Genomic DNA, 21,662 nt, shown 5'->3' on the forward strand with positions numbered 1-21,662 from the left:
CCTGTCGCAATGCTGCTAGCTGAAATTGGGCTTGAATGCGAAGCCAATGAAAGGCAGTAACCACCACCCAGCCACCCATCCACCGGCCAACCACCCCCCACCCATTGAACGGGATGTGGATGTGCGGCTCTCGCTCGCACCTTGCGGCGGAATCCTGAGCGGCCTGCTCTGGGATTCGCCGGGCGGATGACATAGCTCGACCATCCCACCCCCGATTCACCCACGCGCACGGGAGGCGCATGCGCAGCCACGCCCCCTGATGCAGGCCCACCAGGGGCGCTGCATAAATGTATCATCTGTTGCTCCACTGGGGGCACGCTTATTGGCAGCGTCCTGCAACTTGCCACGCCCCGTCCAAAGCCCGGAATGGAATGTCATTGAATTGTAGATGAAGAATTTCATTGCACTGCGTCGGAGTTTTAGCCACCCACTCCACATGGCTTTTGTGGGGCTAGCTGGGGATTGGGGTGGTGCAAATGGTGTTTGTGCTTGGGGCGTTGACAGGTGAGTGCACCTTTTGTTGCCAGCCCCACGTATCTTCCATCGGCCAGAGTTCTGTTCCTTCACTCCCCCTGGCATCATCATGGTCAGCGTTGTTCAGACATTTTAAGAACCAAAGGATTCTTTTTGTGGTTTTGAAAATTTAATGCAGCTCCCCTCTTGCGATTCAAGTGAATTTCCAAAATGGCGTCAGCTTTTGGCCAAAAAAATTAGGCAAATTAGTGGAATTAAGCCAGGGCTTCAAGCACGTAAAATTTAAATCAGCATGGTTTTCTATATAAATTGTAATTGTCTTTAAAGTGATATAATATTGAGACTTAAGATATATTTTAATAAATATTCCATTTTATAAAAATTATAACGGACTTCGGGGACTACCTCACATATCGTGATTTATACTGTCAAATCGGTGGTAAAAGTCTGACACTCGAGTTATCTTTCGATATCCAGCCCTGCCTTCAATTGCAGCTGAATGCAATTAATTAAGGAAACGGTCTACAAAAATCTAATTAAATTGTTGCGTCGCGACGCCATCGGAAAACAGGCTCGTGCGTCAAAAACAATTCCGACTAATAAACTGAAATTAAATTACGAACTTTTATACTCCGTCGCACAAAGAAGAAGGCTAAAAACTGTGAAAAAAAAATGTAGATGGCTTATTAAGTTTTGAGCCTGGCCAAGATCTGTTGTGGCAACGAGGTCAACAAGTTTCAGTTTGCGGCTTTTCCTGGCCCCCGGCTAATTGTCAGCTTTCTTGGGGGGGCGTCAGCTCATTAGCATAGCTCCATGGCCTTTGTGAATCCATCCATCCGCCTGCTCCTGACACTCGTCCAAGGAAATGTTCTTAACGAGAGCGCCAAGCAGTTAGCACTCATTTGCATGGAGATTTTCACGGTCTAATTGCCCAGGTGGTTGTTGGCTCGTCCAAGTGTCGGATTACACACGTAACAATTCGCAGCACCCCCCTCCAAAATGCTGTGTAAAAACACCCAGCCCACCCTCCCCTCGTAGCCGCCTCTCTGAAGAGGGTTGATTCACGAATTTGGTTGACTTGCGGTCGACAGTGTCTGTTTACTCAGCGAGGGTTGGGTAATGGGCTCTTAATTAGCCTCATATGATTTTTGAACATGGATTTGCGATTTGTTGATGTGTGCACTGGAAAATAAAACAACAAACCATAAAATTCACTGATAGTAAGAACCATTTTCTCAGTGTCTTTATAAAATCTTCAGTTGATTTAGATAAAAGATTTAAAATTTTTTTTGAAATATATTTCTAGTTCCCTCCTCTTATATCGGCTTCATATTAATATTATCTTATCATGTTATTTTATAATATTTATTACAGCTATGCACTTTTTTTAAGTGTAGAATCAGTTTTCAGCTTCATTGAATGCGAATTACAAACGTAAATAAATAGATCTTATCTATAACTCTAGATCTTAATCTATAACTAGATCTAGTTCCTCAGCGATCGATTCCCAGATTAACCTCAGCATGGACTTCAACTTCGCCCCTCCAAACGCCGTCTGTTTTCACGATGAACCTGAGTTTATAAAAACCATTTGGCACGGGAGCTTTGGATATCATGTCATCATTCAGAACCATTTGGTTTACTATTATGTCATGCTGCAAATAAAATCATTTATGCGGAAATATTTAATTAGATTTCGGTGTTATACTACCAACATTGAAGGGGCAGGTATGATTTAAATTACTAAAGCTTTTTATTCCATCGTAAACTAAGTCGGCAAACGGATAGCGTTTTCGCTGTTTAAGAAAATGGCAAACATCTACGGTGAAATTAAAGAGGAACGGCCTGTAGCCACTGAATCTTCGGAACAGGGTTAGTACGCACTAAAAACGATAGTTATAAAGTACAAAATACACAATTGGAATGATTCAACTCCGCTACATACCGTCGTAGACTTAATGGGCAGCTTATTAACCTGGGCATGCAGATTTAAGTCCACAATGCCGCGTCCCAGGACCTTCAGTTCACAACGTTTAAGTTCGCAAAAGGACTTTTCGTAGCATGTGCACTTAACATTTTTAAACTTGAACAGAGCGTTTGAATCACTGAGTAGCAAATTAATGACCACATATGACCACAGCCTGATTCCATTTGTTTCTAGCCTCATTGTTGGCCAACAGTAAACAGCTCATTGAATTGAAATGGAAAATATATTTATTATTAAATTAGTTAGATTAGTAATGGGTACTTGATAGTCGAGGCACATGCTTTAATGGCATATCAAGAATAACTAATGTGTATACTTTGTATCTTTGTATCTTTAACGATCGTATCCCAGATTAACCTCAACGTAAACTTCAACTTCGCCCCGCCAAATGCCATCTGTTTTCAATATAAACATTAGTTTGTAAAAAACACTCGGAACAGGGACCTTAACGATCATATTGTCATTTAGTACCATTCGGTTCACAAATTATAAATTATACAAAATTGAAAAACAATTAGGGCATAGAAGTATTATAACGTTTTGGGATATACCACCAACATTGTATGGGCAGGAGTGATTTACGTTACTAAAGTTCCTTATACCATCGTATACTAAGTCCACAAACAGATAGTGTTTTCGATTTTTGAGAAAACTGCAAATATCAACGGTTATATTGTAAAGGAACGGCCTGTATCCATTGAATCTTCGGTATAGCGATAGAATGCACTGCAAAAAAATATTATAAATTATACAAATTATACAAACTTAAGGTGGCATACACTTGCACTACTTGAATATTTACATTTATTATTTTCTGTTATTTTTAAATAATATACCTGACTGATCTGACAGATATCAATATACCCGCTGCTAGGGTATTATTGTAATAATTGTACATACATACCGTCGATTTGTTAATGGGCAGCGGATGAGTCTGGGCATGCAAGAAGAGACCAACGATGCCGCGACCCAGGACCTTTAATTCGCAACGCTTTAGTTCGCAAAAGGACTTCTAATAGCACGTACACTTGATATTTTTAAACTTAAACAATGCATATGAATCGCAGAACAATAAAATGATGGCCACACACCGATCGGATTTGATTTAAGCCTCATTGTTGTCAACAGTTAACAGGCCATTGAAATGAATAAAATATGTTCATGTTTGTTTCGCTTTAAAGCGGATATAATGATTATACTCTTAATGGTATTTTAATAATAATATTAGGTGGATGGGTATTTGATAGTCGAGGCACATGCTTAATATAATCTATAATAATAAATACCGAGCTCTTTAACTATTAAATCATAAATTAATCCCAACGTAGGCTTCCACTACAAACTAAGTTTAACTTAAAAACTGGTAGAAGGATCAAACATTTACCGTGTTCGAGATAGTGTGTTAGATATTGTAAAAGTGTAAAAAAATAAAAACATTACTTGACAGAGAACGCATATATTTGTGTGTATTTTGACTGCAGGCCGAACAACTAAATTTTCTATATAGCGATTGAAAGGCACTCTGGAAAAACATTAAGGACTTCCTGCTGGCAACGCAAAGGACAAAACGCTATTGACAAGCCATGCAACTGCATATTTTGCGGGTTCCCAAAGAAGGGGAAATTGGGACTTGAGCCGCCTTGTCGGAGACGTTGATGACCTTTAGGGGAAGACGAGGACGAGAACCAAAGTCCTGGCCAACAAAAGGAGTCCTGCACCGAGGGCAGCCTTTAATTAGAGTGGCATGAAAGTATGCCCGAGGCCCGACGCTCGATGTGATTCTTATGCAAATGCTTTTAATTACAAAACTGTGAAACTGAATTACGCAACATTGCGTTATTTAAGTGAATTATTTTGAGGCAGGTTCGTGTGTTTAATTGCCCAACTCAACGCCTTTTTAATTGCCAGAAAATGGGCGCAGGTTGTTTTTTAATGTTTCTTTTGAGCATGAAGTTCGCCATGGACTGAAAATCCATGGATTTGGATTGATTCATCTACGACAAATTGGGCTGAACAAAAGCTAAGATGACCCGTCCCATTAAAATAGCTCAAGTATTTCCCCGTCAAATGCCAGTTTCTTTTGGATAAACTTAGTGCTATTCACCTCACCCAGTTGCCAAAACCAAATTGAAAAGCTTCCCCTTAAAAAAAAAATAAAATAAAAAAATTGGAAGCTAATAGAAAATGTTTATAGATAAAAAGGCGACAAATTGAATTTGCAAAGGTCACACATAAGTGCGACACTCGATATCAGGCATTGGCACTTCACGTGAGTGCCGCCCCCTTAAATTTTCCACAACTTACTTCCTACTTGCAGGAATTTTCCCTGCGTCGCCTGGCGAGATTGAAATTTTGATTTCCATTTGCCGTTGCCGTATAAAAGATAGCTATATTCACATTATTTTTGCCAAATTGAATTCGCAAAGTGATTTGATTGTGCGTTAAGAAAGGCATTGCCCATCGGAGGGTGTGACCCTTGTCAGGCCACCCCTTTCCTGATAAAGAAATAAATCCATGGAAAATAATACGCGATGAAAACCGCATGACGGATTTTAATTAACGGAGGCACGGATATTTCAAGCTCCATTAAAATATCATATTACCATCGGTTTTTAACACGTTTATGAACGAAAGGGTTTAGTGGCACACGGTTTCAGTGCTTTTAACCAAAAGTTATGGCAGAGTAACGTGTATTATATTGTCATTGATTGGCCATTGAACATATTGTTTTTCTATTAATTATAACTAAATTGCGCATATGGCTTCGGCGAAAACCGCAAGGATCCCGCGGGAAATCCAAAGAAACCCCTCGAAGAAGAGCACACACGCAAGTCTCTTTAGTTCGGGGATAATCACCATAATCGGCCATGCACTTGGACTCGGTGCTTTAAGCGATTTTCAATATGTTTCCTGCTCCGCAGCTCATGACGCACAATGGAAAAAAACTGGCGAGGTGGAGGAAATGTGTCGGAAAATGCGGAAAAACGAGGGCGAGGAGACAGCAATCCGCTTACATTGCAGACGGGGGGTGAGCCCAACGGAATAGACATACACACATCCTGTAATTACATATCCTTTGTTGGCAAATATTTATTTTGCGGTATTCGGTATTCGGACCTCGGTGGTCACCTGCAGGGCAAAGACTTTCTCTGCTGTTGCCTCAATTACCTCCACAAAGAACTTGTAGATCCCGTTCTGAAGAACCTGCGGATAGATGCCCTTGACACTCACATTCTTTAGTGAGTAGTTTCCCACCCGCACAGGACAGGCAATAATGTCGCTTAGTTGCATCTCCGATTGCAGAATGTACTTCATCATGGGGTTTTTCCTGAACTCCGCGAAGAAGCCACACAGATCCAGATCCCGCATTTGGAGCAGCGTTACGAAATTCGCCCTGCCCGTCGGTCTCACTCGAATCTTTATGTTGAATGTCAGGAAATTGCTACCCAGTTCTTCACGAAGCGATACAACTAAAGTGAACTTCAAGCGAGTTTCATCGATGTATGATAATGCCTTCATATAGCGAGAGTCCCCAAAGATGTTGATATGATGGATTCGAAGTATCGGTTTCTAGAAAGCGAAGTAGCTATAGATCGTAAGTAAAGTTGTACCCATAATACCTGAGCTTCATTCTCCTCGTCGTCATCCCACAAGGATTTATGGTTAGTTGCATTGCCATTTACTATGTAAAATAGCGGAAAAAATATCGAAAGCCGAACGAAATTCATGCCGCAATGACAAAAAGAGTATGCTGGCGATCATCAAATGGTCATGTCCCATTAACCAGTTTCAATTAATGCCATTTAATAATAAATGGACCCCATTTAAAACAATCTGATATGTTAACCCAAGAATGCCACACTTTTTCAAACATCGATTAGCTGTAATAAAAATCAAGAGCAAAAAAATCAATATTCAATATGGTATTTTGGGTATTACTTGACTTAAAGTGGTCACACCGCTAAAGTAATAACAGTTTTTTACTTCTAATTACCAATACTAACCATCCCTATCACTTTTTTACGAATTTTAAAAAATTAATTTTTGGCCAAATTTTCTAATTTTTTTAAGGGGTAACATAATTAAAATTTGCAAAAAAATGGAAAAATTTAGAATTCCCAAATTTGAATGCAAATCGATCATGATTCAAAAAACAAACACAACGAGGTATGACATTCCATATTTGGGCCAGTATTTTCTATGTTTTGATCAAAATACCTATTTTTTTCACCTAAAATCAGTGAAACAATTTTATATCTTGCCTGATTGTTTTTAATTAAATATCTTTAATTTTATTCGTAAAAGACTTGTATACAGTTTATTTTTAATTTATCACATTTTATCAAATCAAGATGTTTACAAATGAAAAACATTTACCCAATACCTGATTATATATTACTTTTTTTACAATATTAAAAATAATTTTAAAAGTTGCAACGGTTTACGCATCATTGGCCAAACATTGTAAAGCTTTTCCTCGAAATTTACAGTCCAGTTCCTTGTTTACAATATAAACCTCTGAAGTGACTTGGAGTGCGAATACTTTCGCAATCTCTCCTATTTCCTCGATTATTTCGACGAAGAACCTGTAGGTGCCATTCTGGACTCCATCTGGATGAATGTTTCCGGCTACGTCGGAGTTTAGGAGCGAATAGTTTCCGACTCGAACTGGGCACAAAATAAGGTCGTTCAGTTTGAGGTTCTTTTTGAACATCAACTGCATCATTGGATTCGAGTTGTATTCGCTGAGAAAATCGCAAAAGTTGACGCGCCGCAATTCGAACAGTTGCACAAAGGCATTACTTCCTTCCGGTTTTACGCGCACCTTTATATTCATGATGAGGTGGTTACTTCCCAACTCATGGACCAACTGGACATGTAGATCGAAGTGGGATCGATCTTCGTGGATATATATTTTGGCCTTCATGTAGTTCGACTCCCCGAAAACATGTATTTGTTTTATAGCTGCTACTGCTTTCTGATATTAAGGACAGACAGCTAGATTTATTAATCAAATTATCAATCAAATTATCACCTTTGGACTCGTGCTGTAATCCATGTAGTAGGAACTTGTATCCCCGACCACTTCGATGGCCAGTCGAATCATAACGAAGGCCGAAACACAACCGAACCGACTGAAGTTCATTTCGCAACAAACTCGGGATCCTTTCATAGCTCTTCCACATCATGACCGAGCAATAAAATGTTAAACAGCGCTTTAGTTTAATTTTGAATAATTTGGCTAATTGTTATCATCATTGAATCGCTTTGGATGGGCAATTCCCAGTACATCTGTACCTAAACACGTGTGTGTATATAGTTCCCCAGTGATTAAGGTATAAATTAGTCATGTTCGGCCTTAATTTTTAATGAACCTATTTATTCGACGGAATTCCTTATAAAGAGTAATAAAATCGCCATGGCTCCATGTCCGTTTAACACTTGTTATCTAGTCGATAGATCACTCCTCAGTACGTCAATGTTCAGATCTTTGAAATAGACAAACTGGGTTCCTGGAAAAGCCTTTCCCTCAATTCGAATGGTAAGGTGCGTCTTTGGGAGCAAGTGATACGGTGTGTTAGGATCTTCGTTTCGGGTGAGGAAATTGTTCATAAAATAAATTAATAACGGTGGACCATCCACTATAAATTTCAGCAAAAGCCGAGAAGCAGATTTAGCTACCGAATTTGGTTGAATATTGTAGGTGTATATGATGCCATCAAAATTCCTCTGTCCGGTATAGCTTGTTTTGGACTTTTCGTAAAAGAGCAGCTCGGCAAGTACGTCCAAAAATGAGATGCGTCTGTTGGACTCCCAAGCTGTTCTGAAGACTGCATTCCCCTCCTCAATAATACCGATGAAGGTGTTGGGCAATTCGACCTCCAGGTTCCAGTCCACCAAATGTTTGAGTCCCAGAATTTTTACGTTTTCAAATTCCCGCAGAAGACCCAAAACAGTCATTGCATATTGAAATCTTTTAAGCTTAAGTCCTTTTAATGGATCCTTCTCCTTGTGTCGTATGAAATTCATAACAAAATAGGTCAGAGTATCTTTGAGGTCATACTGGAACAGTTTAAAATCGAAGTACAGCAGCAGGCAGAGAGCAAAGTCCGACTCGGAATTCTCGTCGTCGAAATAAGTGCACGTTAAGCGCATGATCTGCAGCACGAACCTTGCATCCCGATTCCTGACGCTCTCCGCAGGACGTTCCCGATGGGCAACCTCAAGCCGCCTGTGCCGGTGCATTAGGAATGAATTGCTAATCTGTTTCATTTCTTCGGACATATCGCGTATCATTTCATGAGGACCTACATCCAAAGTGGTCATGACCATCTCCAGTACCTCAACTGGCAAGTCCAGCAATGGAATGGGTTTACTTTCTTGAGCATCCTCCTTTTTATTTTGGGATTTTTCAATATATGTTCCAAATAAAGTAAGCATGTTCCATTAAGACAGGGCGAGGAAGTTTGATTTTATAAATGATTGTTATTCAAAAGGAGACGCTATTAAAATATATGTTTAAGGCATTAGCTGACCTTAGATCCAGTGCTTGGCCACAAATTTGCAGTTCCCAGCCATATGTCACCACCTAGTCAACGTCTCAATTAGCTAACCGTCGGATATGTGCTCCCATCAGGGCTTGTTCATTAGACGCCATCAGCGGCAGGAAGCTCCAAAGTGTTGAAAAGCCAATTAGCTTTGAGCGCCGGAAGGAAGCCATAGGGGCTGTGCGTGTAAATGGAGGCTAACTGGAGCTCTGGCAAGTTTAAAGTCTTGTGAATGGAGCCGTCGAAGCCGCAGCCACTACGACCACCTGCCACCCCCACCAACAATCCACCCACCCTTAGGATCTTCCCACACCGGAGCTGCGTAATTTTCTGCGTCATTTAATTAAGCCGATTCATGGCGCCCTCGAGGGTGGTGAGCCGCGTCCGGCTAAGCCGACGTCGTAGTCTGTCCCACAAGTCGAAGCTCCCACACATCCGCACGCCCACATGTGCTCGGGTAATTAGCTCAGCCGTTCATTTCGATTATTTATAATATTTTCCCCTAATTATTTATTCATAACTGCTAATAGTGTTTGTTGGGCTTAAGTGCCAACGGCTTATGCGGTATTAATTGGCATCACTCGATGTCCAGTGCCAAAAACATTGATACAATGTCTTGCGGCCTAATCTATACGTCATCTTCATCTAGACTGCCGAGCTGGGCTTCTTGACCCGAGTGTCGGCCAGGAAACAGGACACCACTTGATTCTCGTTATCGGAGTCCAGAAGACGAATTTCCAGGCGCGTGGGCACCTCCGGCTGGTTGGCGGTGACTGGCAGGAGCAGCTGGTAGGTCACATCCTCGCCAGCATCTAGCGGACAGTAGGCGCCATGGAGCAGATTGCTGCACACATTGCCACGGGAGGCTTCTAGGTCATAGGGTATGGTCACTCCCAGCGAGGTCAGATGCACTTCGGCTGATAGCTTCTTCATGGTATTGCGAGCTAATGAAAGGGAGGACAAAAATATTATTATCTCTGTATTCATTGATCTGTCAATCGAAGATAGTATCCAATTAATATTCATTTTACTTACTGGCAACAAATTGGATGTCGATTTTGGCCTCGGTTCCCTTCCACAAATCGCAGGGCAAGGCGTCACAATCGTCGATTTGCACCATCAGTGGCTGAGGATAGCTGCTGTCGGCACCTGGAACATTTATTTACCAGAAATTAGTTAATGATATTAAGAGCTTTCTTTAACTGGACTCACATTGTCTAATTGGTGTGCTGGCTGCAATCGAAGTCCACATGATAGAAAGCACTAGGCACAGGGATAACTTCTTGAAGCTGGACATTTTGCTCGTGGTTTTGGTAGCTTGTGTGTTTGCTTTGCAAGTACTAATAGTATTGTATTCCGTATTAACCAATCGTAGCAGTATTTATACCACAAGTTATCAATTTGGTACTCCTGCACTTGCCATTAATCTAATCGTTTTTGGGCTTTGAACGTTTGCACCAAAATTACGTCTGATTTTTGTGATTATATAGCGTATTAATCGCACTTAGAGGAATCCTAGGAACAAGTCTACCCAACTATTTGGTGCATACTTTATGAGTCCAATGAAAAACATGATACATGAAAATTAAATGGAAGAAATCCATTCTTAAAGATTTCTTATGTATTTTTGTTCGCTCAAACAAGTATGTTTTTTAGATCAGTATCGATGCCAGCTAAACACTTTAAGGTAAAAACTATTTTAGTTAGATTAAAATATTCTAATGAATCAATAGGAGTGCTCAAGATAGAAACGGTGCTAATCATCCAAGTGCCAACATGATTGCTTTCCAGGTTCCCCAAAACCCTATATGACTCATATGCGTTCGAAGGAGCCATAGTTGGCAGTCATATAACGTCAGTGAGTACATTTGAACTTGTTTAGGTGCATGGTCTGCTAATTTTGGCCCAGATAAGTCGGCCAGCAGGAACGCACACCTGTTGTGTTCTTGGCGATTTTGAGTTCATTTGTACGCAGACCAATGGAAGCAATACAATTAGAAAGCGATCATCGAGTATTTATTGAAAGAAACCCGGCAAGCGAGATTACCAGATTACCAGATTGCGACACTATCCACTCGTTGCATACTTTCAGGCCATCGGACTATATGCTATATATATATGTGTATATAGAGCAACCCTCCGCCGATCGGCATTAACATCAATTTATATGCATAGCCAATTTGTAGCAAGTTTTACACAATTTCTTACACCCACTTGACTCGTTGAGGGCGAAAACAGCCGCTGCCGTCAAGGGTTGGCCAAATTTCATCAATATTTCCTGATTTTGTTCGCAAATTCAACTGTTTTATATGCAAATTAGCTAAGCGATTTTTCGCCCCCGCCACCAATTGATTTTAAAATGTTTACGTTCCTTCGTAAATGACTAAATGATTGCCGAGATTTCGGGTTCGGAACGGAAACTTGAGCATTCAATTGACCGAAACGTTTGTTTAATTTGCATTTTTATAATTAATTTGCGCGTTAATGAAATTTTAATGCATTTCCAGTGGAATTTTGGGGTGGAAACTGAATTTCAATTTTATCAATTTGCAATTTGAAAAGTTCACTTTTCTTAAAACTATTTGCATATTTGCACATTTAACAATCATTTCAAGGCAATCCACCTTCAAAGGTTAATAATTTACAGTTCCTGGGAAACCACTAGGCATTTTCCCAGGAATTCCAACTCGTACTCGGTATCCACCAATGGCAAAGGATATTACTTTTGAAAAGTCGTGCTCTGAAATTATGTAACTCAAGGGTTCCAGCTAACATTTTAATTATACGCAGGTAGCCAGAAATTGAGAGCGAGTGGCACATATTTATGCAAATTAAGCAAACTTCTTTTCGCTTGAAGTGGGCACATTTCTCAGCTGAAATTGCGTTGCCAGGCGGGCGGAAGGACGCAGGAGCGGCAAGGACATGCCCCTAAATGCCAACACTTTGGGGGGAAATCGCTCCATAGCTCCACACAGCTCAACAGCCGAACTTGTTGCAACGCATGTTCTTCCTGATTTCGGAGAACATGAATTTCGCATTCACTTAATTACAGCGCCAAAAGAACAGGAACGTCTGTTCAGCGGGGACTGAGCAATTAATTAGCATCCCTGGCCGCGCTTGACATGCTGGAAAAATTTAATAAAATACATTTTTTGCATGACGGCATATGCAAATTGCCATTGGCAAATGAGTCTCCGCCAGTGCGGCCATATCAAAGGGTGCAGCAGGGCGAGAAATACCTGCCATGACGCCACCCCCAACAATTTTCCCAGTGGAAAGTGCGAGGAATTGTCTCAAGGCCAGTTGGTCACTTGGTTGACCAAAAGCAATCATAGATTTTTCCTTGTTAAAGAAATTCAGTTGAATGCACTTGGATAGTTGGAGCTACACCCTTTTGCGTTTGGGTTGCTCTGACCAATGCTGCCCATTAGCCTCATTTCGAGAAAAAATAACTTTGTTCAAAGCAATGCCAAAAATAGTTATATAAAGCATTATAAACATATTTCAAGTACATACACAAACATTTAAATGTTCTGTGACATTAAAAGTATTAGAATTATTTTAAAATTAAATACTATGTGGCATTGGCAGCACTGGCTTTGACCCCATTGGCAGCACCTGTTGAGGGGTAAAAAGGACACGGGTTCATGGGCAATTGGGCGTGAGTGGCCTTTTGGGAAAATTCCTTTATTAATTGACAGCACACGGCAGCAGCTCAAAAAATGTAATGAAAAATTAACAACACGAAAATCAAATTGCCGCCTAATTGAGACACAATGGCCGCGCCAGTTTGTCAGTTTGTCGTTCGGTATTGAATTACGTGCAAACAAATATCAAATTGAAATAGAATAGACATCCGGATGACGGGCAACGGGAGTTGCCAGGGGGAAAGGCCACAGGATTGGCGTGACAAATTGTTTGGCTTTGGCGCTGGCATTTAATGTCTGGCTTGATTTGACAAATTAATTGAGTTACCTCGGCAGCGGGCTTTTCAGGGCGGGGCTAGTGATAGCCAGTAACTAAGTAACTAACCAGTCTATTCAAAAATGAAAGCTCAGTGAACCCCATGTGGCCAAGTCAAAAAGTGTTGCCTACTTTTCGTCTCGAAATAATCAATAATCAATGTCTTAGCCCCCCCACACACACGCACATAAACATTATTGATATAAAAGGGCACATCAAAGATAAGCTGAGCATCCGTAAAATACATTTGGGAATATGCAAAAATGGAGATTACCCAAAAGTGCAAACGGAAGTCGAGGCAAGTGGAAATGTTTGCCTGCAAAAGTATTCGGGTATCAGATTTTCCGGCCCAGATAATTGCATTAGATGCCACCGAAAATAGAATCCCGGAATCAATGTATCAGGACTGAGGACTCCGGTTGATGCTAATCAAATATTGCGGTTCCCTAAGATCCATTTCAGGCTATATGTCGGGGATATTTTTTGTCGTGCCGGATTTTCCATTGCTTTGACATATTAAATAATGTCACAACAATTACATGTGAGGAGCAACGACAGTTTCTGGGTAAAAAGAAAAAAATACATTTGCCGGGGAAAAGGGTGGCAAGTTCAAAAGCATTTCGAGAAAATCTCATGCTACGCTGCGGCTGTCCACATGGCAAGTCACCACCAACCGATGCGAAATGTTGCAAAATATCGGCGAGCGTGGATTGAGAAATAGAGACAAAGTTCCAAAACATAATGCATGTTTTGGCTGGAGAACCCCTTGAGCGACCCTCGCTTCTTTTACCTTTGGAAAATTCGCCAACATTTGAGTTCCGGGTAGGTAGGATGGCGTCGTGGAGGGGGAGTTATCTTTTCCAGCTTACTTGCGTCCGTTTCCTTTATACTCGCACATTTTCCTGCCCCGCAGAAGTTCCATTGTCAGTGGCTTTGGCCGAGGCACAAATGTCTGTGGGTTTTCCATTGCCATCAGGGGCTTAGTGGCCTGCCTGCGGAGTGCTCAGGGATTTATTTTGGCACTGCCTTTGTGCTCCCGGATCCCATGAACTCGGCGATAAAGTGATAAAATTCAGCAAACCGTTTTCATAATTTTCCGATCCATTCGCAGGGGCCAGTGATTGCAGATGTAATGCTGTGAATTGATTGGGAAAATCTTCATTTGATTAGATACACTTATTTATAAAGTATTTGGTTATTAAGTAATTGGTAACAATTTAATTAAAATTTTATGAAGTAATTTATGGGATCCAAATTGATTCAAATGTTAAATTTTGTAGGAACTAATTTTTAATTTTTTCCCATTTGAGTGCTATAGCATTCATCCAAAATAAGAAGTCACCGACCACGATTAGATAGTCCAAATCCGATCGCATTAGCCGAGATACAGCTCGGTTCTGGCTATAAAAACGATGTGGGCACCGTTGGCCGAAAGCAATTCGCATTGAGAAACATGGAAGTCAAGGTGTTGGTTCTGATCTCCCTAGGATTATTGCTATCGCTGGCTGAGGCTCAGCAGGAGCATCCGGCGACGTCTGTGAAGAAATGTAAGTACATTTTCTAAACAAAAAGTCAGTACCCATAATACAACACAATAATCCCATGATAATTAGGTTCCGGAAGTAAACCCTTTCCGCTCGAGGTGCGTGTCCACAACTGCGTTACTCCACCCTGCCAGATTGTGAAGGGAACGACCCAGAAGTTCGAGATCGATTTCGCCGTGGACAAGTACATCACCCAGCTGACGACCTTGGTAAAGGCCACCACACTCGGAATCATCACGGTGCCATATGAACTGCCTGCGGATGTGGCTGCCGTGTGCCCGAATCTCCAGTACGGCGCCTATTGCCCGCTGTATCCCACCGAGGACGTCTCATATTTGTTCACCTTTCCCATCGGCGAATATCCCGAGATCGGCGTGAAGATCGAGATCTATCTGGTGGATCAGGACAATGAGATTGCCACGTGCTTCGTGTGCGATATTAAGGTGGTCAAGGGCAACGGCGGCAATACGGTCTATCTCAACTGAAGTTGGGCCTAGTTAATTCATCAATTGGTTTAAATTACTGTGATATAGCATTCTTTATTTTCCAAAATCCATCGCCGAGCTCCCCCAGCGATGTCTCATGAATATTTAATAAAATTTTAAAAGCTTTACCTCCCACATATGAGGGTTGTTTCCCTAAGTAGATCTCTCAGCTCGCCGCTGAGTAAAGCGAAACCCCACTTTGTAGTCTGGCATTTCAAAGACTCATTTTACAATGGCGCTATCTGCACACGCTGCCATCAAGGTGTAAAACTCGAGTGGGCAAAAAGCTATAATCGAATCAAATATTAATTCGCAAATCTTACGCCTGATTACCCTAGGACACCTGGTCATGTCCAATCAGAAGGAGATGGAGGGAAATATACCCGGTTATCAGTGACCATTTTGAAAAAACCTAACTATACTATCAGAGTTAATTTCAACGTATGTAGACACTGTAAACAATTGACTCACCTTTTAGTAGGTTTATAAAGTTTGAAAACTGGAAATGAAATTTTAAAAATGGCAAAAAATCGTTTAAAATATAGTATTTTCTTTAACGTTTAACAGGAATAGGAACGCACATTTTTTTAAATAAAATTCTATTTAATCTGGCACCTGGAAATAAACTTTCATAAGTCGTTCTATAACGCACTGAAATTTAGTTCAGCAATTCAGTAGAGTAGTACGTCTTCAAAAGTTCGCCCATAAATCCTGTTTGCAAATGATAGGCTTCTTTGGAAATACTTCTCATTATGATTTAATCTCGTGGTAATCACTATCATAGTTATATTTTCTTAACTCAGATTTTCTCCGAGTGTACTGTTGCACCCAGCAAGACGTTAATCGCCTTATCACGCAGGAGAGCCCAACTTTTGGCCATATGGTCAATGCGATCTACGGCGGTCAATAAATAATTATCACGACGATTTTATTAGCCCATTGTGCCACACTTTATTTCCACTGAAATAAATTACTGGACTTTCGGTGCAAAACGCAACGTCACAGATGACTGTATATAAATAAATACGCTTGAATATCTAATCGACGGGGCCCAGAAATGTGTTAATCTGTAGCCTGATTGTGCACTGGGTACACTGGAATCCGTGACGTAGCCAAGGTAAACAAATGGTTTTATCATTGCAAGAGTTTTGTGGTTTATTATTTGGCAAACAAGTGGAAATATTCAGTCGGCCGAAACGGCTGGAGTTGCGTACATCGTCGGCTTAAAGGGGGTTCGTCCAGTCCAACAGATATCCGTCCATCTGTGCTGCAGTGGCTCCCCTCCGGAGTTTACAGCTCACGACGAAACAGGTGATCGCTTCGTTCTGGGCATCGTTCAACGTGACCGTGACATCCGCCGTGATTTCCGGGAACGAGGGCTCCACATAGAAGTTGAACTGATACGTGACATCCTCGTCCTTGTCGATGGGACAGATGGCACCGTACAGGAGATTGCGGCACACGTCGGACACTTCGTCGGGCAGGACATATGGCAGATTCATGCCCAACACCCTTGCCGTTGTGGTGGCAGTGATGCTCTTGATATTGTTGTTATCTGCAAGAGATCGGGATGAGAGTCAAGTGGATAAGGATATAGATGGCACAACTTACTGCCCAGGAAGTGCACCTCCATGACTGCTATGGTTCCTTTGTACACAACGCATGGCGGCTCCTCGCAATCCTTAATTTTCACACCCAGTGGAAACGGCTTATTTTTGCCTGAAAGGAAACATGTTCTCGTAGAATCAAAAGGTGAGCTCAAAAGTAGGCTATGTTTTTTCCCAAGAGATTAGCTGTTTGTTGATAAGCCTTATCAACCTGGTCAACAGATACACGTTAGGACTTTAAATTTCTCTCAAACGTATTTTTGGCAATAGTTTTCGAGACAAAGTCTGCTAAGTGAATCATCGTCATGGAATTCCGTTAGAAACTTAAATCCACATTAACAAATTGGTCTATTTAAAAATGATTTGATGTTTTTCCAGCAAAATAAAAGAGCTACTTACACTGCTTGACATCGGTGGCACTGACTGTGGCCAGAATAAGAGCCAAAGTTACAACGATTCGCAGCATTTTTCTGTATGGAAACTCTTTTAATCTTACTTCTGAAGAATACAATATACAATGAGTACGCGCGCACGCAGATGACAATCGTGAGTGGAATCGTTGGGGCTGGTGGAGAACCTTAAATAGCCCGGTGTTCGAACGATGACCAACGCCTGGAGAGAGCAGTTTATCAAAATCGGTGGCTATTGCCATTGATACGGGGCCGCCACGCAGGTGTTACAAAAGAAACCTACTGTGGCCTGCAGGTGTTGCGCTCTGACGAAGAGCAAACAATGCCGATTCGAATCAGTAAATAACGTAAATTTGGCTGATAAGTAGGGAGAGGCTGAACTACAATGTTGCCGGCTATACATAGTAAACAAAGCAGCCAAAGGGTGAATATGTAAACAAGGCGGAATATTGCCTCCAAGGGTTAATCAACATATACTTTAAAGTTTAGTCAAGCAATCAAATTTAAATAACGCCGCCGATTAATTTTCTATCGATCGTGATTGAAGACTTCGTGTCATCGAAGACTGCACATCACTAACTATGGTCGTTCAAAACATAAAATGTAAACAAAAGTCATTCAAGCGCAATCTGACCAAAATCAAATATGATGGAAAGTAAGGAAGATGTAGAGTGCCTTTTGTGTCAAAAGTATCCTGGTCTGGAAGCGGAACTTCAGCCAAGTGGAGCGTGCATCATCAGAGGAGTATTGGGCAGTGAGGTAAGTTGTCCGCATTTCAATTCTTCCCGCCAAACTAATGATAATTTTATAATTAAGGATACCTGGCGCCGCCTTAAGCTCTATCTGCCACACCACCCAGCTCTACATGGCTTCCAGCTCTACGTCCAGGAAAGCTTGGAGTACAAGCTATACACATCGGCTAATCTCAAGTTACAGGACGATTGGCTGTTGGAGGATTTTCTGGACCATTTGCCAAAGATTCTTCCTGCCCAAGAAGCTCCAACAGTGTCAAAGGAACTAAGTCGGGAGGGGAACATATACTCCGATATCCTTGCCTTGTACAAGTCAAATGAGTACTGCCTGCAAGTGGACGAGGCCTGTTCCATGATTCGATTCAGCGAATTCACCGACTTCGAGCAGCATTATCTGGAGCTTAAGATCCCGTCTCTTCTCTTGCTTGATCACAGTTTGCCCGACTGCGTATCGCTGGGTGAAATGCTGACCAAGAGTGCTGGAAACCTAGAGGAGGCCCTAAACCTCTTCCGCAAGCTTCTGGAGGATCTGCGTCCCTTCTACGACAACTTCATGGACATCGACGAGCTTTGTCATGTGCTGCAACCATCGCCCATCAGCAGCAAACACAAAACACGGCTGTTCCCTCTCAAGGATCGCGTCTACTTGAAGCTGACCATCGCGGATCCCTTTGCCTGCATTGCATCCATGTCGCTGAAGATCATTGGGCCCACGGAAGAGGTGGCCCGCCTGCGCCACGTTCTCAGCGATGGTCTAAGTAACTGGGACTCCGAAGTGAACATTCACAAGAACCTACTGCGAATGTTCGACTTGTGCTACTTTCCCATGCCAGACTGGTCGGATGGCACCAAGCTGGATGAAGAGGACAACGAGGAGCTGCGCTGTAACATTTGCTTTGTCTATCGTCTGGATGGTGGCGAGGTGCCCCTCGTCTCCTGCGACAATGCCAAATGTGTGCTAAAGTGCCATGCCGCCTGTTTGGAGGAGTGGTTTAAGACTCTGATGGATGGCAAGACCTTTCTGGAGGTCTCCTTCGGACAGTGTCCCTTCTGCAAGGCGGTAATGTTGCCTATTCTTTTGTCTATTGCAAATGTACAACTGCTTTATCTTTTTTAGAAGCTGTCCACCTCATTTGCGGCACTGTTAAATGATTGAAATTTGTAACCATAATATTAAACGCAATTATTTAAGAGTAACTTATTACAGAGGAGTTTTAGTTTCAAAGAATCGTAAATATCAATTAGGTGTACATACACGCCATTAAACGCCGTGTGCTTTTGCTAAAAGTAGTTGTGAAACGAATTAAACAGGTCCCACCTGATGGACCCCATCATTCCCCTGACGACGCCAGCAGCAGAGTTGACATCTGAGAAATCGCTTCACAACGCGCCAGCCTCATTCCATATCGCTTGAGATCATCCGCAGCATATTCCGCACCACATAGGTGGTTCCATTGAAGGGCGAGTACTCGCTGGCTTTTCCAATCCGCACGCTGGAGCCGGACAAACCGAAGAACACATTGGGTGTTAGGTTGGGAAGCACGGCCTTGAACTCCCACCCGACGTGCTGGGCGCAGAACTTGCACAGAATGATGTGCCACTGATAGCCAGGGAACCAGCTAAACTTCGTGGACGGCTCGCCGCTGTAGCCGATGGCATGGGATATCACCCGGTACACGGTGTTTGTCTCGTGGATGTAGCCCTCTGTAAAGTAGTTACTGTTTCGGTGAATTCATTGCTAATAGAGGACATTGGACTCCTCCTTATGCTTACCTGGATTGCAGTATTGCGTCTGCACTCCGTGTTTCGACATGGCAAAGAGATCCGAGCAGAGGGCCAAGCTGCTATTGCAATATCGGCAGAAGAAGAGTGTCTCGTCCTTGAACGTGCTTTTGATCAATTGGAGGCGAGTGTTAACCGAGTCGGTGAGGAAGGTAAGCCGCATCATCTTCTCGGTCAGGTGGAGGTTACGCACCAACCAGAAGGACAACTGAATGGGGCATTTTGGCATTGTGTCTATCTTTTGGGACTCCAGCCTCTGGCGTGCTCGCTCCACAATTGAAGCAAACGAGTACTCTTGGCAGGCATCAGATGGCCAGGTGGTAGTGCTTAGCTGGAACCTGCGATACTTGTCGCGCATCGAGGGGATATCCCGAAATCTGGCCATCGAGCCCATGTCAACAGACTGGAGCGGTTCGGGCAGGAAATACTCGGGTAATATTTTGACTTTGCTAAAGCATTTGTTAGTTGGATTGCGAGCAATGTACTGCGGTGACCTGAAAAGATTTGCGATTAATCACGGAGAATTTAAGGTGATCCGAAGAGTCAAAACCCACCCTTTTATATCATCGCAGTTGATTACAATGCGCTGCAGTGCTCGTGATTTGTAGAACACCAACCCTCGGCCGCTTTCGCCCCTTTCGTAGATCTGGCACGTGACCCCATACAACTTGTGTGGGTTGTCCTCCGGCGGCTGCAAACGCGGAAAGCTTACGCCGAAGATCAGGCCGTCTAGACCGGGCATATCGTCGTCAAACATTTGGCCGTCGATCATGAAGGGAAGCACCTCGCCGGGAAAGAGGATGTGGTGGTGCAAGAAGATGAGCATGTGGTGGACGCTGCCCACCTCCAAGTAGTCCACTCCGGGCACGCGACTCAAATGATTGCCGAAGTATGAATGCTCCGCTGGCAGATTGGTGTCAAAGCCAATGTCGATTGGTGGTAGAGGTGGCTGCTGTGGCGGTGGATCATCGGGCTCCTCGGCAGCCTCCTCCTGGCTCGTTTCCTCGCTTGTGCGACTGCGTCGTCGCTCCTGGCTAAAGACCATGCTACGCACTCGCTGTAGGAAGTTGTCCCCACTGAGCAGTGCAGCGATTCCGCCATCCCGATTGCGGGCTTGCGAGACCATCATGTCTACGGCGGAGCGCAGTCGGTTCTGGGGAATCATCCAATTTGGCAGGCCCTGCACATCGGAATCATCTGGAAAGGGAAACGCAAGTTAAGCGGGAATGTGCAACACAACGATTGTAAGCCGACTAACCTTCACTGCCTGGACTCTCCAGAGACATGTCACTGCTGGGATGACTGCCCTCGCTTACTGTGTCGTCCTGCAAAACGTCCTCTACCATGGCCTCCGGTGCATCTCCTCCCTCACCAACGATGGCCAGTGGATCTTGGAAGGCATATTCTGCCGGCGGTGACGGCTCGTCGGGCATTGCATCGTTCCAAGCCTGCTCTATCGCGTCAACCTGGCGATCCTGGAGCCCCTGGGACTGTGACTGGTCCTCCAATTGCACATCTTCATTTCGTGCTTGCACAGAATTGATTTCTGCGCAGTTTCATATGGTGAACATATGTTATTGGGAACATTCAGCGTGTTATGATGCTGCCACACCCACCTGAGTTCTCCTCTTCGTCCATTTGAGCCGTACAGTGTTTTTTGTAGCTTCGTTTTGCAGGTGAATTATATATATATTTATTTAGTTTTTATTTTGACAAAGGAAAATAAGAGATGGGAGCTTTTCGATAGTTAGCGATTGGATAATTGTATAACCAGTGTTGATAATGGCAAAATTTTGAAAATGTTCGGTGGTTGGGCGCAAAAATAGACTTGTAATGTTTATCGTTCTATATAACAATTTATTCAATTTTAAATTTTAATTTCTGATACACTTAGTAATTTGGTATTCCAAAACACATAAGAAGACAATATAACTAAGCATTACTCAACAAGGAGTTTTTAATCCAGTATTTCAAAAGCCGACGTAAGTGTGCAGATATTTTTTTTTATTTTTATTCCTTTCTCTTCGCTTTCACTTATGGAAATTAATATAATCAGACAGTTAATTTTTTAACTCATCGATAGAAATAGCTGAGCATTAGTCTTTGAGCA

The 21,662-nt window shown here is 42.5% G+C and overlaps 9 protein-coding genes and 1 pseudogene across 9 annotated transcripts; 2 read left to right on the forward strand and 8 right to left on the reverse strand.

The window, feature by feature from the left end:
* Positions 1–1,967: 1,967 nt before the first annotated feature.
* On the reverse strand, positions 1,968–2,641 carry LOC6606995. Its single transcript, XM_002031748.1, has 3 exons — positions 2,420–2,641; positions 2,190–2,357; positions 1,968–2,129 (listed from the first exon to the last, which is right to left on the reverse strand). Exons 1-3 carry the CDS (start codon positions 2,639–2,641, stop codon positions 1,968–1,970), a joined length of 552 nt encoding a protein of 183 aa, XP_002031784.1.
* Positions 2,642–2,732: 91 nt separating this feature from the next.
* Positions 2,733–3,577, reverse strand: LOC6606996 (annotated as a pseudogene).
* Positions 3,578–5,551: 1,974 nt separating this feature from the next.
* LOC6606997 lies at positions 5,552–6,189 on the reverse strand. Its single transcript, XM_002031750.1, has 2 exons — positions 6,082–6,189; positions 5,552–6,031 (listed from the first exon to the last, which is right to left on the reverse strand). Exons 1-2 carry the CDS (start codon positions 6,187–6,189, stop codon positions 5,552–5,554), a joined length of 588 nt encoding a protein of 195 aa, XP_002031786.1.
* A 713-nt stretch (positions 6,190–6,902) lies between these two features.
* Positions 6,903–7,607, reverse strand: LOC6621199. The gene is made up of 2 exons (XM_002045339.1): positions 7,497–7,607; positions 6,903–7,439 (listed from the first exon to the last, which is right to left on the reverse strand). Exons 1-2 carry the CDS (start codon positions 7,605–7,607, stop codon positions 6,903–6,905), a joined length of 648 nt encoding a protein of 215 aa, XP_002045375.1.
* Positions 7,608–7,906: 299 nt separating this feature from the next.
* On the reverse strand, positions 7,907–8,794 carry LOC6621197. Its single transcript, XM_002045340.1, has one exon. The coding sequence runs from the start codon at positions 8,792–8,794 to the stop codon at positions 7,907–7,909; it is 888 nt and encodes a 295-aa protein (XP_002045376.1).
* Positions 8,795–9,486: 692 nt separating this feature from the next.
* LOC6621198 lies at positions 9,487–10,360 on the reverse strand. Its single transcript, XM_002045341.2, has 3 exons — positions 10,222–10,360; positions 10,045–10,158; positions 9,487–9,953 (listed from the first exon to the last, which is right to left on the reverse strand). Exons 1-3 carry the CDS (start codon positions 10,304–10,306, stop codon positions 9,655–9,657), a joined length of 498 nt encoding a protein of 165 aa, XP_002045377.1. The 5' UTR covers positions 10,307–10,360; the 3' UTR covers positions 9,487–9,654.
* Positions 10,361–14,407: 4,047 nt separating this feature from the next.
* LOC6607001 lies at positions 14,408–15,140 on the forward strand. Its single transcript, XM_002031754.2, has 2 exons — positions 14,408–14,519; positions 14,586–15,140. Exons 1-2 carry the CDS (start codon positions 14,426–14,428, stop codon positions 14,999–15,001), a joined length of 510 nt encoding a protein of 169 aa, XP_002031790.1. The 5' UTR covers positions 14,408–14,425; the 3' UTR covers positions 15,002–15,140.
* Positions 15,141–16,130: 990 nt separating this feature from the next.
* LOC6607002 (NPC intracellular cholesterol transporter 2 homolog a) lies at positions 16,131–17,195 on the reverse strand. Its single transcript, XM_002031755.2, has 3 exons — positions 17,008–17,195; positions 16,613–16,720; positions 16,131–16,556 (listed from the first exon to the last, which is right to left on the reverse strand). Exons 1-3 carry the CDS (start codon positions 17,072–17,074, stop codon positions 16,225–16,227), a joined length of 507 nt encoding a protein of 168 aa, XP_002031791.1. The 5' UTR covers positions 17,075–17,195; the 3' UTR covers positions 16,131–16,224.
* A 7-nt stretch (positions 17,196–17,202) lies between these two features.
* On the forward strand, positions 17,203–18,967 carry LOC6607003 (E3 ubiquitin-protein ligase FANCL). Its single transcript, XM_002031756.2, has 3 exons — positions 17,203–17,777; positions 17,835–18,830; positions 18,888–18,967. Exons 1-3 carry the CDS (start codon positions 17,664–17,666, stop codon positions 18,924–18,926), a joined length of 1,149 nt encoding a protein of 382 aa, XP_002031792.1. The 5' UTR covers positions 17,203–17,663; the 3' UTR covers positions 18,927–18,967.
* LOC6607004 (protein cereblon homolog) lies at positions 18,957–21,299 on the reverse strand. The gene is made up of 5 exons (XM_002031757.2): positions 21,169–21,299; positions 20,811–21,098; positions 20,107–20,749; positions 19,544–20,046; positions 18,957–19,474 (listed from the first exon to the last, which is right to left on the reverse strand). The coding sequence occupies exons 1-5, from the start codon at positions 21,188–21,190 to the stop codon at positions 19,167–19,169; spliced, it is 1,764 nt and encodes a 587-aa protein (XP_002031793.1). The 5' UTR covers positions 21,191–21,299; the 3' UTR covers positions 18,957–19,166.
* Positions 21,300–21,662: the final 363 nt, after the last annotated feature.

This window comes from Drosophila sechellia, chromosome 3R (genome assembly GCF_004382195.2).
Source record: "Drosophila sechellia strain sech25 chromosome 3R, ASM438219v1, whole genome shotgun sequence".
Lineage (NCBI taxonomy): Eukaryota > Metazoa > Arthropoda > Insecta > Diptera > Drosophilidae > Drosophila > Drosophila sechellia.

Coding starts and splice junctions, on each gene's coding strand:
- LOC6606997 (XM_002031750.1), bottom strand. CDS start 6,189: ATGAATTTCGTTCGGCTTTCGATATTTTTTCCGCTATTTTACATAGTA. Junction 6,032..6,081: donor ACGAGGAGAATGAAGCTCAG/GTATTATGGGTA, acceptor TTCGCTTTCTAG/AAACCGATACTTCGAATCCA.
- LOC6607003 (XM_002031756.2), top strand. CDS start 17,664: ATGATGGAAAGTAAGGAAGATGTAGAGTGCCTTTTGTGTCAAAAGTAT. Junction 17,778..17,834: donor GAGGAGTATTGGGCAGTGAG/GTAAGTTGTCCG, acceptor TTTATAATTAAG/GATACCTGGCGCCGCCTTAA. Junction 18,831..18,887: donor AGTGTCCCTTCTGCAAGGCG/GTAATGTTGCCT, acceptor TATCTTTTTTAG/AAGCTGTCCACCTCATTTGC.
- LOC6621198 (XM_002045341.2), bottom strand. CDS start 10,306: ATGTCCAGCTTCAAGAAGTTATCCCTGTGCCTAGTGCTTTCTATCATG. Junction 10,159..10,221: donor CAGCACACCAATTAGACAAT/GTGAGTCCAGTT, acceptor TAAATGTTCCAG/GTGCCGACAGCAGCTATCCT. Junction 9,954..10,044: donor CGACATCCAATTTGTTGCCA/GTAAGTAAAATG, acceptor CCCTTTCATTAG/CTCGCAATACCATGAAGAAG.
- LOC6607001 (XM_002031754.2), top strand. CDS start 14,426: ATGGAAGTCAAGGTGTTGGTTCTGATCTCCCTAGGATTATTGCTATCG. Junction 14,520..14,585: donor GGCGACGTCTGTGAAGAAAT/GTAAGTACATTT, acceptor CATGATAATTAG/GTTCCGGAAGTAAACCCTTT.
- LOC6607002 (XM_002031755.2), bottom strand. CDS start 17,074: ATGCTGCGAATCGTTGTAACTTTGGCTCTTATTCTGGCCACAGTCAGT. Junction 16,721..17,007: donor TGCCACCGATGTCAAGCAGT/GTAAGTAGCTCT, acceptor GTTTCCTTTCAG/GCAAAAATAAGCCGTTTCCA. Junction 16,557..16,612: donor GGAGGTGCACTTCCTGGGCA/GTAAGTTGTGCC, acceptor GATCTCTTGCAG/ATAACAACAATATCAAGAGC.
- LOC6607004 (XM_002031757.2), bottom strand. CDS start 21,190: ATGGACGAAGAGGAGAACTCAG. Junction 21,099..21,168: donor GGACGAAGAGGAGAACTCAG/GTGGGTGTGGCA, acceptor GAAACTGCGCAG/AAATCAATTCTGTGCAAGCA. Junction 20,750..20,810: donor GGAGAGTCCAGGCAGTGAAG/GTTAGTCGGCTT, acceptor TTCCCTTTCCAG/ATGATTCCGATGTGCAGGGC.
- LOC6621197 (XM_002045340.1), bottom strand. CDS start 8,794: ATGGTCATGACCACTTTGGATGTAGGTCCTCATGAAATGATACGCGAT.
- LOC6621199 (XM_002045339.1), bottom strand. CDS start 7,607: ATGAACTTCAGTCGGTTCGGTTGTGTTTCGGCCTTCGTTATGATTCGA. Junction 7,440..7,496: donor ATTACAGCACGAGTCCAAAG/GTGATAATTTGA, acceptor CCTTAATATCAG/AAAGCAGTAGCAGCTATAAA.
- LOC6606995 (XM_002031748.1), bottom strand. CDS start 2,641: ATGAGGCTAGAAACAAATGGAATCAGGCTGTGGTCATATGTGGTCATT. Junction 2,358..2,419: donor TGCCCATTAAGTCTACGACG/GTATGTAGCGGA, acceptor TATCGTTTTTAG/TGCGTACTAACCCTGTTCCG. Junction 2,130..2,189: donor ATCATACCTGCCCCTTCAAT/GTTGGTAGTATA, acceptor TTTTATTTGCAG/CATGACATAATAGTAAACCA.